The sequence below is a fragment of the Balaenoptera acutorostrata genome, chromosome 3, assembly GCF_949987535.1.
Source record: "Balaenoptera acutorostrata chromosome 3, mBalAcu1.1, whole genome shotgun sequence".
Classification (NCBI taxonomy): domain Eukaryota; kingdom Metazoa; phylum Chordata; class Mammalia; order Artiodactyla; family Balaenopteridae; genus Balaenoptera; species Balaenoptera acutorostrata.
The window spans coordinates 37,721,779-37,736,610 of record NC_080066.1 but is presented as its reverse complement, the minus strand read 5'-3'; the positions used below and the strand labels follow the sequence as shown (position 1 = coordinate 37,736,610).

The following is a 14,832-nucleotide window of genomic DNA, read 5'->3' as shown; positions in this document are numbered from 1 at the left end:
ACAGCCCTGCTGACACCCTGATTTCACCCCTTTAATACCAATTTCGGATTTCTGGCCTCCAAAACTGTGAGAAAATAAATTTCTGTTGTTTTAAGCCGTCAAGTTTGTGGTAATTCATCACAGGAGCAATAGGAAACTATCACAGGAGCAATAGGAAACTAATACAAGCAAATAAGGACACAACTCCATTCGTCATACGGTGGCTGAATTACAAACACTGGTAGACTATGAACACAAAGATTCAACAAAATTAACAAAAGCATTCTGTCTGAAACAATTAGCTGTATTGAGTTTATAAGGGCATTTATATTTTGTAAGTTATGTACTTTACATCTTTTATATCAGTAAAATATAACTGTATACGTATACGACATTTTAAAAAAGGTAGCAATGAGCAAAGAGAATGAAAGTGTTAAACTAAATGGGTGTAGTCAGAGAACAGAATATTAAATTTCTAAGATTTTAGAGGTGAACACTACCAAGAGGGACAACGTCCCGGTTTGCTATGAGTTTCGTAGCTGAAGCTCAAGGATCCGTGCTGCTTACATGCTGCATGGGCTCCCACCACATACCACTACACCTCCCAGTTATCCATATTAAAAAAAATGTGTTAAAATCAATTTCCATTTTATGAAAAGCAAAATAAGACACGTTTCTGATAGGCACCTACAAGAAAAAAATCTTGAAATACCTACTGGAATTTTGATCTAAAAATGACCGACTCATGGACCGGCAGAGGAAGTATCTTAGTACCCCTGAGCCAGTGTCCGTGGGGCTCTCATCTAGGGATGCCCTGAGCTTCAGGCAAACCTTCCCAGTCAACTACTGCAGCTGGCTGACCATATTCCAGGATTTGGGCCTCAGATGTGCAGGTCAAAACAAAAATGGATTTTCCATCACACCCAGCAATGATCTGACTCTTGGGTGACAGGCTGACACAAAGCAGAGAACCAAATCAGGGTTGGTTCCCACACGATTCCCAACAGGGGATAAGTCCTTTGTAGGAGTGAGCAGAATATTCTGTTCTCTATGCAGGGTAACCTCCCCCTTTGCCTGGTGTCCAGGTACGCGGAAAGCAGCATTATTCAACATGTGGACCATTCTACCAATCAGTCCAAGACAGGATAAGGAGCTTGAGCCAGAATGTAATCAACTTCAGAATGGATACTTCCTTCATTGAGAAAGTCTTGCTATGGAAAAAAATGTCAGCTGAACTAAACAGTGTGTTTAGCGACACTGATGATCTTCAGTTACTGGCCCACAGATCAAACTCTGAGTAGCAATCATATGGAGAGCTACTCCCCTAAAGCTCCAGAGAACTTCATGTATGATCTAACCCTACTCTACACCAAAAAGGAAAAAACCAGCATAGACTAAACTGCTCATATCTCTATTCCTCACCCCCCTCTGTCCTCACCCAAGCTGGATAAAAATATTTTAAACATTTTGGCTCTCTGAACTGTATTTTCCCCACATTTCCCATATTCTACTGACACATTTTTGCTTTGGATGTGGTAACACTGGTGGTGAAAACTACCGCCCGGGCAGAGAACTCTCCTGGATTATGTTAATTTAGTTAGTCCAACTCTCAGTATTCCAGGGCAGCTCATCATTCGCCCACAACAGCTCCTCTTCCCTTTAATGAAACACAGTGATCTCACTCAGATCTGTGCGAGTCTTCCCATCCAACTGCATCTCTGCTGATGCCCAGTGTCCTTCCAGGTCCTAGACTCTCCCAAGCTCCTTCCACCTGACAGCATTCAGACATGAAGACTCTGCACCTAGCTCTTAGCAAGGCTGGCCCCACTGTACCCTTCAGGCCTCCACCATGTGAGGTTCACCTTCTCAGGGAGGCTCTCCCTAACCCCTCTAAGTTAGCTCCCTCTTGAATTCTCCATTACAGTTCCCTACAAAACATTACGAAACTCCCCTCAGTTTGCAACTTTATTTCTATGTACCTGTGTGTCATCTCTCCCATGCAATAAACTATGAACACAGGGCAGGGAGCATGTCTTCTTCATTCATTATTGTATGTCTCATTCGTTACCGTATTATTGTAGGTGTATCTAACACAGTGTCTGGCACTTAGTAAGTACTCAATAAATATTTGCTAAATAAGTGAATAAATTACCAGGTCAACTACTTAAAGAAGGGGTTTCTAAGGAAAACCTATTTAAGCAATTACTAATTTATAAATCAAAGAAATGTTAACTGCTTAAAAAAGAGAGAGAGAAAATAATAAAAACTGAAAGAAAAGGTGTTGTGGTTATCATACCTTGCCTCTCCTGTCTGAGACTCCATCTGATTAACCCAAGATTTGTAAATATCCACAGGGTCGGTTTTGATATTGAGAGATTTGTCATCCATAATCTCCTTCACCACTGGGGCCAAGATCTGTCTCAGCGCATTCTGGCCCCGGGCCCCACGGTTGAAACTTACAACCATCTTAATAACTGTAGGATTTCCTGTCACAATCTCTTGAATCTGATCTACTTTTGACCTATAAAACATAAAATACAAATTCAGTTCAAACTAATCCCAAATCTACCAACCTAAAGATCCTTCCTACTTAAAGATCCCATCTCCTAAAAACAGAAATACGATAGTTGGAAGGAAAGGGGTACATGCTCTTTCTCTAGAAACACTCCCCAACACTCATCTGAACACCGGACCTTCCTGCTGTTGCTGCAAACTCAATCATAGGAACATGATCAGGTCCTTCATTAGCTAAAGATGTGAAATCTTCATGTTTGGATCAGCTTTTAAAAAATTCTATCTTAATACGGAATATTCCTAAAACTAATTTAGCAAATCTCTATCACCTCCCCAGAAACAGCGACACTTTAGTGTTTACTGTATTAGCTTATAATTAGCATATTAGTTTACATTGTGTATATATTATTAGTTTATATTGGTATACAGTATATGTATAATTAATATATATAATTAATTTGTATTTTTAGTATAATTAGTTTGCATGAGTGCATAATCTATATTATTACATTATAAAAGGTAAATGCTTCTTTAGAGTAAGTATTTCACACATGTCACAGTATTGAGAAAAGGCACAGGCAGGCCTGAATCTCAAACTATGGGCACCTATGACGGTGGGGAGGGGTCCCATGTATGCCCTGCAGAAATCTGTCCATACTTGATTTCCTCCTGCAGTGCTGTCTTAAAGAGCCGCAGGAGCAGGTACTCCTCTCGCTGGTTGGATGCGTAGTTGTAGAGTGTGAAGATTACAGAGTCCATGAACTTGGTGGACTTGTTCTGGGGCATCTGAAAAATCAGCTTCGCCAGATAGGTGGGGTTGGTCTGAAACGAAAGCAAGGGATAAGTAATTTCTAGATGACATGAAGGCTGGCACAAATATTCAAGACTTTTCAGCTTGAAGGATTAGAAAGTACCTGAGTAATAAAGAAAAATAAGACAGTCCTTTGCTTATCTCTCAGTGGAAATCAGAAGGACTTCCACAGAGATCTATGCATCAGGTTTTCTTGAGGAAAAGTAAACTAACTAAATTTTGCAATACTAATTCCAGGAGCCACTCACCTGCAGTAAATAAAACAGGTGTTGATATGCTTCCAACTTCTCTCTCTTCTCCTTGCTCAAAGCCTTGAGACCTCCCTTCTGTTTATTTAACATCATCATATCAGATAACTGTTCCTTATTTTTTTTGGTAAGTTTTTTACTGTGGGAAACCACGTCCTGTAAACAACACATATACATAAATCAAAAAGCTTTCAAACATGAAACTCTGGGCATTATGGAAAGGTCTTTTAGCACCTAAAAACTTTCATGAAGGTCTACTGCACTGGCAGATCCCCTAAATATTTTAGAATCACTACACTGTACCTTATTTTCAGTACATCAGTCAAATCTATTCCTACTTCCATCTTCCTATAAAGAACCTCATCTATAAAAATGTCCACTGATTCAGGAAACCAACTTCTAGGAATCTATCTTACAAAGTCTTAAACACAATTAAAGCTACATATACATTGAAACATTAACTGCAGTGTTATTCCGTAATAATAAAAGTTGCAAATGTCAAATAGTCTAGAAAAAAAGAGGTAACTCAGATTATTTCCTGATAAATTATTACACTGCCACTAAAAATAATATTTATGATGACTTATCATATGGAAAGTATCTTATCCTCTATATTAAATAAAAATGTAGGATATAAAATGATTGTTAGGGTGGTGGAATTATGGGATGATTTTTATCTACTTTTCTCTATTTAAAATTCTGTGATTAAATCATTTGATTTCTTATTTAACTTAAAAAAAAAATGTATGGCGTTCACTGAGAAGAAAGCCAGCCTCCTACCCCCTCCCTGCAAGTTACCTAGGGAGAGACAGGGGTACCAAGCAGGACGATGTACCCCAAGGCCCTTACTGGCACTGGACCATACCTGTAGTGTAATTTTATTTTTCACTAGCAGTCCAATTTTGATATCCATGAGATTGAGGTCATTCTCCAGCTGCTGGTTAGAACGGATGAGGGTAACGACCTCTTCCCTCATCTTCATAAGATCAAGCTCCTCCTGAAAATCCTGGTCACTTTGGTCGAGCAGGTGGACAAATTTTCGGACCACAACCATAGGGGGATCCTCAGCATTGACTGACAGAAAGAAAGCATGTGTCAGACGAGGAATGGAACCGTCAATAAAAGCTCTGTGTCTTGGAAAACATCAGCACTGTCTTAAAAAAAAAAGCTCTATTCACACGTAAGATATTTATTTTTGAGATGTGCAAAGACAACCACCAAGTGCAGTCTTCCCAGTCATGCTATTGCTATGTTGTTATGTGGAAGGCGAATACAGCAAGCAACAAGACATCAAGTCACAGGTGAGCAATGGGGCTTAAGTCACAAGCAGCACCCTACCCCCCAAGCCTTGCCTGCAGGACAAGAAAAGAGATCCGTGGAGAATACTCAGAACCTGACGGCTCTCAACCACTGCCTCAACTGTCCTCTGCTGAGCCACAGTTACTCACTGAGAGTCTTGTAGTCATCACGAGCTTTGTTTGCCCGAATAAAAGCCTGGATTTTGATAATGTCGTTCATCTAAGGAACAAAAAAAAGAAGAAATTCCTTTGTTCTTCTGTCCACCACAAACACAACAAAACTAACTCTACTGGTCCTTGTCACCCAAGGGTACTCACATGGTCTCGGAAATACTGTAGGCGATCTCTGTAGCGCTTTCTAGCTTGATGCATCCTTGCCAGGGACTGAATCTGTGGAAAAGGAAAAGGGGTTCCTGGAAATTAGAAGAGCCCTTCATCTCAACACATGTCATGCTCACGCCCCACGTTGAGAAACCCTGCCTGGGCTACACACCTTTATAACTTCATCTTTATGGGAGCGCAGGTAAGCTAAGCGGTCCTGATACGCCTTCTTCTGCTTGTATCCTCGCCACTGCGACTGAAACCATCAAACATTACATGCGACGCATTATTTCCCAAGGGTCGGAGGAAGTTAAAAGACTTTGTCTTGAGATACCATCCAAGTGCAATTCATGACGCAGCTTTAAAAAGGATCACGTCCACCAGTGACAGGGGAAGGGGAGCCTGGGCTGTACCTCCACCAGGAGAGCACACTGGCTAACTTCCACCTCCCTGATGTGAGCACAGCACTTCACACCTTAAAGTGAATCTGCACAGATGCTCTCATAGGCTCCTTACAACAAATCAGGTGAGGAAGGTAAGATAAATATTAGTATCCCCATTTATAGATGAGAAGAGGTTTACCACTACCTGGCAGTGCTGAAGCCATAATTCCTAACCCAGAATTCTTTCTGTGACATTGTGCTTCCCTGTCATTGAAGCAAAATCGCAGTTGCTTCTCTCAATATTCAAATCTGACACAAAGGAACAGTCTTAGAAGACAATGAGGTGCCCAAGAAGAACTGCCACTGAGCTGCACAACTCACCACACTAAACAGCATTGAGCACACGTTAATTCCAATGGTAGTAGAGGAAGTGTTTGTCAGAAGAAGGACAAGACTAAGAGGTCAGAAGACAGAGGACACACTCAGACATTCGATCGTAGGAGCTGACTGTTTATTACCCCTGCTCTAGAAGCCCACTTGCTGTCTGTATAATAGGCTCTGAAATACCTGAATGCAGGTGATGGCAGGGATTTGTTTCTTTAGGAAATTCATCCTGGATCGGAATTCCTGCCGAACTAAGTATCCCCTGCAGCAAGCCTGCAGCTTGGTGATCAAGCTTTCGTTGGCCAGCCAAAGCTGTTCTCGGTTATACGCAGCAGTCACCCCAGAGATGGAACTCTGAAAAAGCAATGGTCACATGAGAAGACAAACATAGGTGAGAATGGACACAAATTTTACATAGTATCACACAAACTAATGCTCAAGGCTTTCCAAGGCTATACTAGATCTTTAGCCAAGAAATGGGAATGCAGACTTCAGATCTATTTTTCAAGGCCAAGTTGTCCTCACATCCCCCCAAAAAGTCATAAACAAAAACTTCACCTTCTTTTACCTCATATGTTATTTCCTTTACTCACCTACCTAACACTGGCTGTGCCAGGAACTGTGCTTGCTGATCTGGGGTCATTGCTGACAAGAAGACAGAGTGACAGGTGACAACACCAAGGCCCAGAGCCCCTGGAATGACACAGAGGAGGGCCCTGCAGGGGAGTGGACAGACTACAAATGGTCTTGAGAAGTAGCCTAGAGTGTCTGAACTGTTACTACAAGCACTGGAGAACCAGCAAACTTTCAAACAGGAATAAAACCATCGGATTTGTTTTTAGAAAAGCAGCACTGTTAGCAGAGTAGCTGACAGATTAGCCTGAGTGGGTGAATTAGAATGCTGTTACCGTATAATCCAAGTGGGAGAGGACCTGGCTTGAATGAGGGCAGGAGTGGTGAGAATGGTTAGTGAGAACACCTGGTTACCCAACTAATATCCATGGTATATGAACATACCATATATCCCCCTGTCCTTGGTATCAGAGCCTTGATTTTTTTTTTTCCCCTGGGCAACAACGTGTGCAGTTAAAGACTGCACTAAATTCTGGAAAGCACTGATCTAGGTTACATATTAGAATAATCCAAAAAATGAGAGGAGGTGGAGTACAAGGTCTGCAAAGAACTGGGAGAGAATAAAATCAAGAGACAAGATAAATGATAAGTTTGGGAAAAGAGACTTCTCTTTTGGGAAAAGAAAATGAAGGATTCAGTGAAAATCCAGATTCACTGAAAGGGAGGAAAGTGGAGAGTGGGAGAACCAATTTGATGGTCACTATTTTTTGTTTTGTTTTGTTTTCAGGGAGGTAGGAGGTTAGGTAATGTGCTGAAGTGAGGTAACATCACTCCTCTGTTTAAAATTCTTAGGTCCAGGGCTTCCCTGGTGGCACAGTGGTTAAGAATCCGCCTGCCAATGCAGAGGACACGGGTTCGAGCCCTAGTCCGGGAAGATCCCACATGCTGTTGGAGCAACTAAGCCTGTGCGCCACAACTACTGAGCCTGCGCTCTAGAGCCCGTGAGCCACAATTACTGAGCCCACGCGCCTAGAGCCCATGCTCCACAAGAGAAGCCACTGCACCGCAACGAAGAGTAGCCCCCGCTCACTGCAACTAGAAAAAACCTGCACACAGCAACGAGGACCCAATGCAGCCAAAAATAAATAAATTAGAAAAAAAATCTTAGGTCCATACACAAAACACTAAGTAGGAGTGTCTCTGTGGAGGTTGGTAAGATTCTCAAAGGTGTACACGACCCAAAAAGAGTTAAAAATCACCCGGCTGGAAGATCACCCTGGCTTCCTTCAAGTGGCCCGTCAGGTCCTTGCCTCTCTTCTCTGCCTCCTCCACTTCGCATGCCAGTCAAAGGACCACTCGTCCTCCCTGAAATGGCCCATGTTCCTCCAGTCCTTGATGTCCTTCCCCACACTGTCCTTTCTGTCCAGAATAGACTTCCCTCTGTTCTCATCTGCTAAAATGTTATCTATGCTGTCTTTTTCCAGGATAGAATTAACTGCTTCCTTAACATTTCCTCTATTTTACTGTTATTAGAGGATCTATTTCTCTCTGCCTTACGCTGCAGTACTCAGTTCTGTGCCTGCTGTTTTTACCACAATATTGTTAATAACTGGAAGGTAGAGACTCTGATACATCTTTATAGCCTCTCAACGCCCAACACAGAGTTCAATGAGCTTAGTTAAATTTAATCACCTGTGAAACCATTAGCAGTGAAGGTGAAACACTGGGAAGGTAAGAGACTATAATTTCCCTGAGGAGAACTTTAATAAACACAAGATAGAAACTCATTCCTCTGATAGGTGAGTTCTGAAGAAAGGGACTATTTCAGTTTCTACATATGTGAACATTCCATTTTTTTCTACACAGGATTTGGGAATAACTGTCCAATGGAAGTAGATAACCTTTTAAAAGTCCTTTACTGTCCCTTCTCTCTAGGAATCTTTGTGCCTATTAATCATGTGTCTAATCATGACCCACAGGAGCTCACTGAACAACTTCCCTCAATATATTTCCCTCTCCTTTCATATACGTTAGACAACTCCAGTTTGATAACCACGAGTTCAGCACCAGGTAACGTTGGAAGTGCTCAACAGCCCGTCAAGGACAAAGTAAGTGACCATTACATACAAGGACTGCAAACTTAGTAGCTCACCTAAAAACTAGCAGTGGGCATAAGGTAAGTACACACACGACTGAAACAAATCCAAGTTGGTTAAATTCTAAATGAATACAGAGACTATGGGGGGGGGGCTTGAAATGAAGATGGAGAAGGGAAGGAAAAGGAATTTCAATAAGAGTCGTAGAGGAGGTGACACGAGATGGGTGTGCCTGGAAGGATAAAATTTTGACAGATGTAGATGGCAGGGGAGGGACATCTCATGACAGCAGGAACTTTGTTTCGTTCATGACTATATCTCCAGTGTTTAGAAGAGTGTCTGGTACACATAGGAGGTATTCAGGAACTGCTGAATGAGGAAATTCTAGTAAGAGTGAACAGCATAAGCAAAGACACAGGATGGGAAAGAAGCACTTTAAAAGCTGCTGTAAGAAAAACTGCTAACTTTATGTGAAAGTGCAGGTTATATTCTAATATAGTATAGTTGGAATCTGTGGAATAGTCAGAAGAGATTAAAAATGTACATTGGGAAAGATTAAGAGTAGTTGCATTTAATGAGAAGTCAGAGCAACTTTTTTTGTTCTTTGCTGGATCATCCAGTTTTCTTTAAAAAGCACACAACTTATCTGACTTAATTCTATAATCTAGATGTTTTACTAATTTAGGCCTTAAGCACTCCCACTGGAAAAATTACTCTAGTTTGTTATGTAGCCTTAATTTTAGTCTAGGGCTTCTGACCACATGCCCTGTTCCTCCTAAGTAATATTACCTCTAAAATACAGGTACTTTCTCTCAGCTTCTTCTTTTGTGAAGAAATGTGACCTACCTGGATCTCCTCCCGAGAAAGCTGCATAGAATTTTGCACAAAGTCGGGGGGTTCATCCCATCCTCCTTCCAGCGTCTCCAGATTGTGGTAATAATAATAGCCACCTTTCACCCAGTGCTTCACCCACTTGCTGTTATAATCTCCTGGCAGAAAATAAAGGAAAGATGAAAGAAACCCAGAGCCACACTTCCCACATTCACATGTCTAATACCACAGGATTGTTCTGGTAAGGCTTAACAAGCTGAATGAAGACCATTCCAAAACCTGTCCCTGGGTTTATGAGAGTAAAGAGCGATCCTAAGTCCCTCTTAAATTATGACTTTGTAATGTCTCACTTAGCTCATTCATATCCACAGTATAAAAAGAAAATACCTATGAAGTCCAAACGGGGAAATCAACCTTGACTGCCTCTGTTCCTTCCGAAGCCTATACCTAAGTAAGACCTTGTGTGTCAGAAAACTATTCTGATAAAACACGTACAGCCATTCAGCCTCTCTAGTTAATTTTAAAAAATGGGCCATGAAACGGGATGAAAAATCTTATCTTTATTCCCCTCTTTTTGCGGATAAACTACTTTTAAATATCTACAGGCTTAGGTAATCAGAACTACTAACACCCTATGAAAGATAAACGTTTTCAGAAAACTGACCTTTTTATTAACACAGCCACCCTCAAGAGAAAGAAAAAGAATATTTTCAAAAATAGGAATATTATCTCCTTGGGTCTTTAAAATAAGCCTAATACTGTATTCTGAAGTACCTTTCCCTATAGCTTGTCCCTTTGCTCTACATCTGCCCTATGATATTTTCAAGTTCTTACTTTCAGGGCACATATCTATTTACCCAAACTCACCTGCTGCCAGTTTTTTCTTCTTGGCTTCAGCAAGGTCACTCTGGTAAGTTTCACCACATTCAGGGATGACGCCATACAAGCCGACATCAGGGGAACGAAGGGCACTCAGTGTTTTTCCAACATCGCCATTCTCCACTGCTTCATTAATGGCAAAGATTCCTAAGGCAACTATCCCAGAAGAGAATTGTTACTGGAATAGTATAGAAGGTGTCTAGATTCACCTACTAGCAAACTGTTCCCCCTACATCTTTCTATCTTGGTCAAGCTGAGTTCTAAGATACGGAGCACCTCACTACCCCCACTCTCCACCAGAGTAGAAATGAAACAACTGATACATACACCTCTGTGCTTCTTGGGTGTCTTTGTTGGACTGCCAGATTCCACCTTGAATTTCATCCAACCATAACACAGCTGACTCATCCTGGGTTTCCTACAAACCATTAAAAGCAAAACAATACTGGAGTCATCAAATCAGGGTACATATCATGATGGCAGCTTCTGAGACTCAATTAGAGATAGAGGAAGAAGTTTCCAACATACAAGACACATGAAATAGTCAACTGGAAGAAGCCAGGCACCAAAAAACTGGTAAAGGGTTACAAGAGAAATATCACAGATGTAGGTGATGGATGTAAGAAGATGGATTCAAGTTGTTTAGGAGGACAAGAGCTGCTAGAAGGGGCAAAAGGTCCCAACTGGGAAGGGGCCCAGGGACTTAAATACTGTGACAAGCACCATGACATGAAGTACTTTTTAGAAAGCCTCCTTTGCCAACAATATTCAGAGGGAATTAATATTCTCTATGACTACTGTTTTTAGGACTATCAAGACATTATCACATGTGAAGCCAGGAGTCACTATAGGCAATTTAACCTTATCACCAGCTTATACTCTAAAACTTGAAAGTTGTATCAGTTGTTGGAAACTTAAAAACACATTTTCACACATAATAAAGCAACTGGGATAAATAGTAGCTCAAAAATCCATCGAGACTGCCTGATGTAAATATAATTTGCCAAGGCACCAGTGAGGCAGCTGGGATCAGTAACTATAACTGTGTTGCCAGGTGAGGCAGGGTCTGGGCTGTGGGGCAAAATGGAAAGTTTCACTGCCTTCTGCAGGCCCAGCAGCTGAAGTGCAAAACCTTCGAGGAGGCTTGGTTTTCCTCCTGTGTTACTGGGGAGAGATACACAATATTTCACTCAGCAGAGCCAAGCAGTCACAAACCCGTGCAATTTATAAAGTGCCTTGGTGACAGGGTAAGGCCAAAGGAAGGCATCTGAGATCGAAAACTTTCTCTCTAATTCAGAGTTTTAGAAAGATCATTTAACTTACAGTCATAAGAGGCACCGTCCCAATTTAAGAAGCTCATAGTCTTGGGAAAGGAAAAGAGTAACCCGATAAATAGAATGCAAGAACAAGTCACCTAATAGCTGCAGAACTTAGCACTTTCCTACCACTGGTCAGCTTCTGTTACTGAAAATAGAAAATGGCCACACACAATTCCCTAGAGTCATACGAATAAATACTGGCAATGCTAAGCAACAGTTTCAATATGAGACGATACAATGAGTCAGCAACAACTTAAACTGAGAAGTCATAAGCTAGACAGCTGAAGGTGCAGTCTCCAAGAGAAGTGGCATAAAAACCCTTGCACCCCCAAAGCAAGTATTTCCACAGAACCAGGCCACTTCTGGCTCAGTTTTAGGCTAATGCACGCGTCAGCCGGCTCTGAGCAGAGTCTACTGTAAGCAAAGCTTGGGGGCTCGGCACACCTTTCTTGCATCCGGAGAATGGCGCAGCTTATCATGATTTCTGACCATTCAGAGTTTTGTCTTCTCTGCCCCAGGCAGACTAAAGCAGAAGGATTAAAACAAACACTTCCATACTGAAGGAGGCAAGATGGGGGACATACACCAGCTCATCCCAGTGTGAGGAAAGCACAGGCTCTCTCTGCTCCAATTAGATCGAATAAGATGACAAAACCCAACATCCTCCTGTTAAAGTTTGCTCTAAAGATTAACTCAAATCACTCAGTAGAGAGTTAAAACCCTGAACCAGATGTTGTGGAGAATATTGAGATAAAATAGATTTAATGTGAGAATGCTATATAAAGTATAAGGAAATAACATCCCCTAACAACTGTGACTGACACTTAGAAGCACACTGACTGCATTTTAGAAGAGGTAAAGAGATAGGGACCAGAGATAAGAATCAAACGAGTGGGGGCTTCCCTGGTGGCGCAGTGGTTGAGAATCTGCCTGCCAATGCAGGGGACACGGGTTCGAGCCCTGGTCTGGGAAGATCCCACATACCACGGAGCAACTGGGCCCGTGAGCCACAATTGCTGAGCCTGCGCGTCTGGAGCCTGTGCTCCGCAACAAGAGAGGCCGCGATAGTGAGAGGCCCGTGCACCGCGATGAAGAGATGGCCCCCACTTGCCACAACTGGAGAAAGCCCTCGCACAGAAACGAAGACCCAACACAGCCATAAATAAATAAATAATAAATAAATAAATAAAGACTTTCTATAAAAAAAAAAAAAAGAATCAAACGAGTGGGCAATGACTGGAGGTAAAAGAGGTGGAGAAGCCACAAGATACGGCGAAAATAAAGGGAAAAGAGATGAAAGGATGGCTACCGTACATATATGTGTGAATATATACGGAAAGCACAAACACACACACTTGCAAAGGGCACTTCTCACCCCTTAAAACCTCCTTAAAAGTCTCTCCTATTATATGTGGCATGGATGCATGTGTCATGATTGATAAAATATTACACATATGTATTGATAATATATATGTAACATATTATAGATACATATATGTGTAATATAAATGTAAGGTTTTATCTCTCATCACATATGTAAACTATGCTATATATACATATAAACCACTCCATACCTACCCATATACACATGTAAACACACATACATGAATCTATACAACATATTTATCAACACAAGCACTGATCAATCAGAGTGGAGCAGAGATCTTATGGCCCCTTGCTGGTTTAGGTATTAATCCTCTAGTTGCTCGTAGCGGAAGTTCAGGGAAAGAGCTAGAACTGGTGGTGGAACACATTTGGGAGGCCTGGGACAGGAGCAACGTACCAAACAAAAGTACTCAATACTCTAACAACTGGTACAGCCATGTCAGTGCACACCAGCTGATTTTTAGCTACATGCATGTATGCCTGTCGGTCTACACTCAGACTGTGGGGTGGGGGAGGAGAAGCCAGACTTAAAAATCATTCATATTTGTAATTATAAAATGAGTTCCTTGAGAATTCCTGATATCTGTGTCTTGGCATTCAAACAATACTACCCAGTGACCAGTAATCTACTTTTAGCAAGTATTCCAAAGGCACTAAATTTAAATGAAGAGAGAATTGACAATGGTGAAAACAGTAGAGGAAGGACCTCTGAATATCCCCTCCTACATAAAAGCAACAAAAACACTGACAAAAGTCATCAGAATCAACTTTTTCAAAACTATAGAAATTAACCAAAGGCTTGCAGCAATCAGAGTTTATTCAAGAAGAACAGTTGACTCTCAGTAACAACAGTGAGGTCTATGGCACTTAAATTGCCCTATTCCCATTTGTGCTCTGCCCACCCCCCTCCGCCCCCACCCCATACACACCTACCTCCATCAAAGCCCTATCTATTCCCACAGAACTGTCATTAGTTAACATGTTAGGTAGTTCCCTGGAAGACCACAGCTAGGCTGTCTTTATTTGACCTGACTTAGAGCTTGCCCAGTGCAAACAGCCTTTTCTCCAGGGGTATTTGTCCAAAACAGTAAGAAGTAATTGCTTCACATCACAGATGCCTGGGGCAGTGGGTAAAAACTTAGGCAAATAATAGGTTAACCAAAAAGCTTAAAAGGAAAAGCTAGAGAATGAGATGTCCACAGAGAGCTTTGAAAAGCTCTGACAAATTCCTGGGATGGGAATTTAGAAGGTCATAGTGCATTATGGGCTATGCACATGCTCAGAAGAGATCTGATAAGGCTGTAAGCTCTGACCTCTGGCTGACCTTGAGGCTCTGGGCAAGCATGAAGTGAAGGGTAAAGCAAAATTGTAAACTGCCTGGCCGTGAGTCGAGGGCATGCCCCAACACACGCAAAGGCCCTCAGCAAAGGCTGGGAGCTTTATTGGTTCTACGCATTTAAGGAAATTTCTGACTAATCATTAGCTGACCACTAGCTAACCAAGCAGAGACTTCAGTGGACACACATGACAGAGAATACAGACTTGAAAAAACTGAAAATCACTAAACAAACAGGGACAACCATAAACCCTGAGGAGGGGGTAGAATCTGATTTCCAAAGTTGCCCCATTATTAAAATGTCCAGCTTTCAACCAAAAATTACAAGACATGCAAAGAAACAAGAAAGCATGGTCCAAACAGGAAAAAAAACAGACAACAGAAACTGTCCAAATTGAACTTAGTAGACAAAGACTTAAATCAGCTATCTTAAGTACGTTCAAAGAACTAAAGGAAACCATATCTAAAGAACTA

At 41.6% G+C, this 14,832-nt stretch overlaps 1 protein-coding gene across 1 annotated transcript in view; it reads right to left on the bottom strand.

Moving 5' to 3' along the window:
- The window catches only part of IQGAP1 (IQ motif containing GTPase activating protein 1), a 101,172-nt gene that overhangs the window by 21,324 nt on the left and 65,016 nt on the right, over window positions 1-14,832 (bottom strand). Inside the window, exons 16-26 of the mRNA XM_057542890.1 lie at window positions 10,645-10,735; window positions 10,306-10,473; window positions 9,454-9,596; window positions 6,122-6,292; window positions 5,344-5,427; window positions 5,169-5,240; window positions 5,001-5,070; window positions 4,418-4,626; window positions 3,553-3,708; window positions 3,152-3,315; window positions 2,276-2,500 (exon numbers count right to left, since the gene is read on the bottom strand). Of these exons, the coding sequence (XP_057398873.1) occupies window positions 2,276-2,500; window positions 3,152-3,315; window positions 3,553-3,708; window positions 4,418-4,626; window positions 5,001-5,070; window positions 5,169-5,240; window positions 5,344-5,427; window positions 6,122-6,292; window positions 9,454-9,596; window positions 10,306-10,473; window positions 10,645-10,735 (1,553 nt within the window). The remainder of the gene's footprint in view (window positions 1-2,275; window positions 2,501-3,151; window positions 3,316-3,552; window positions 3,709-4,417; window positions 4,627-5,000; window positions 5,071-5,168; window positions 5,241-5,343; window positions 5,428-6,121; window positions 6,293-9,453; window positions 9,597-10,305; window positions 10,474-10,644; window positions 10,736-14,832) is intronic.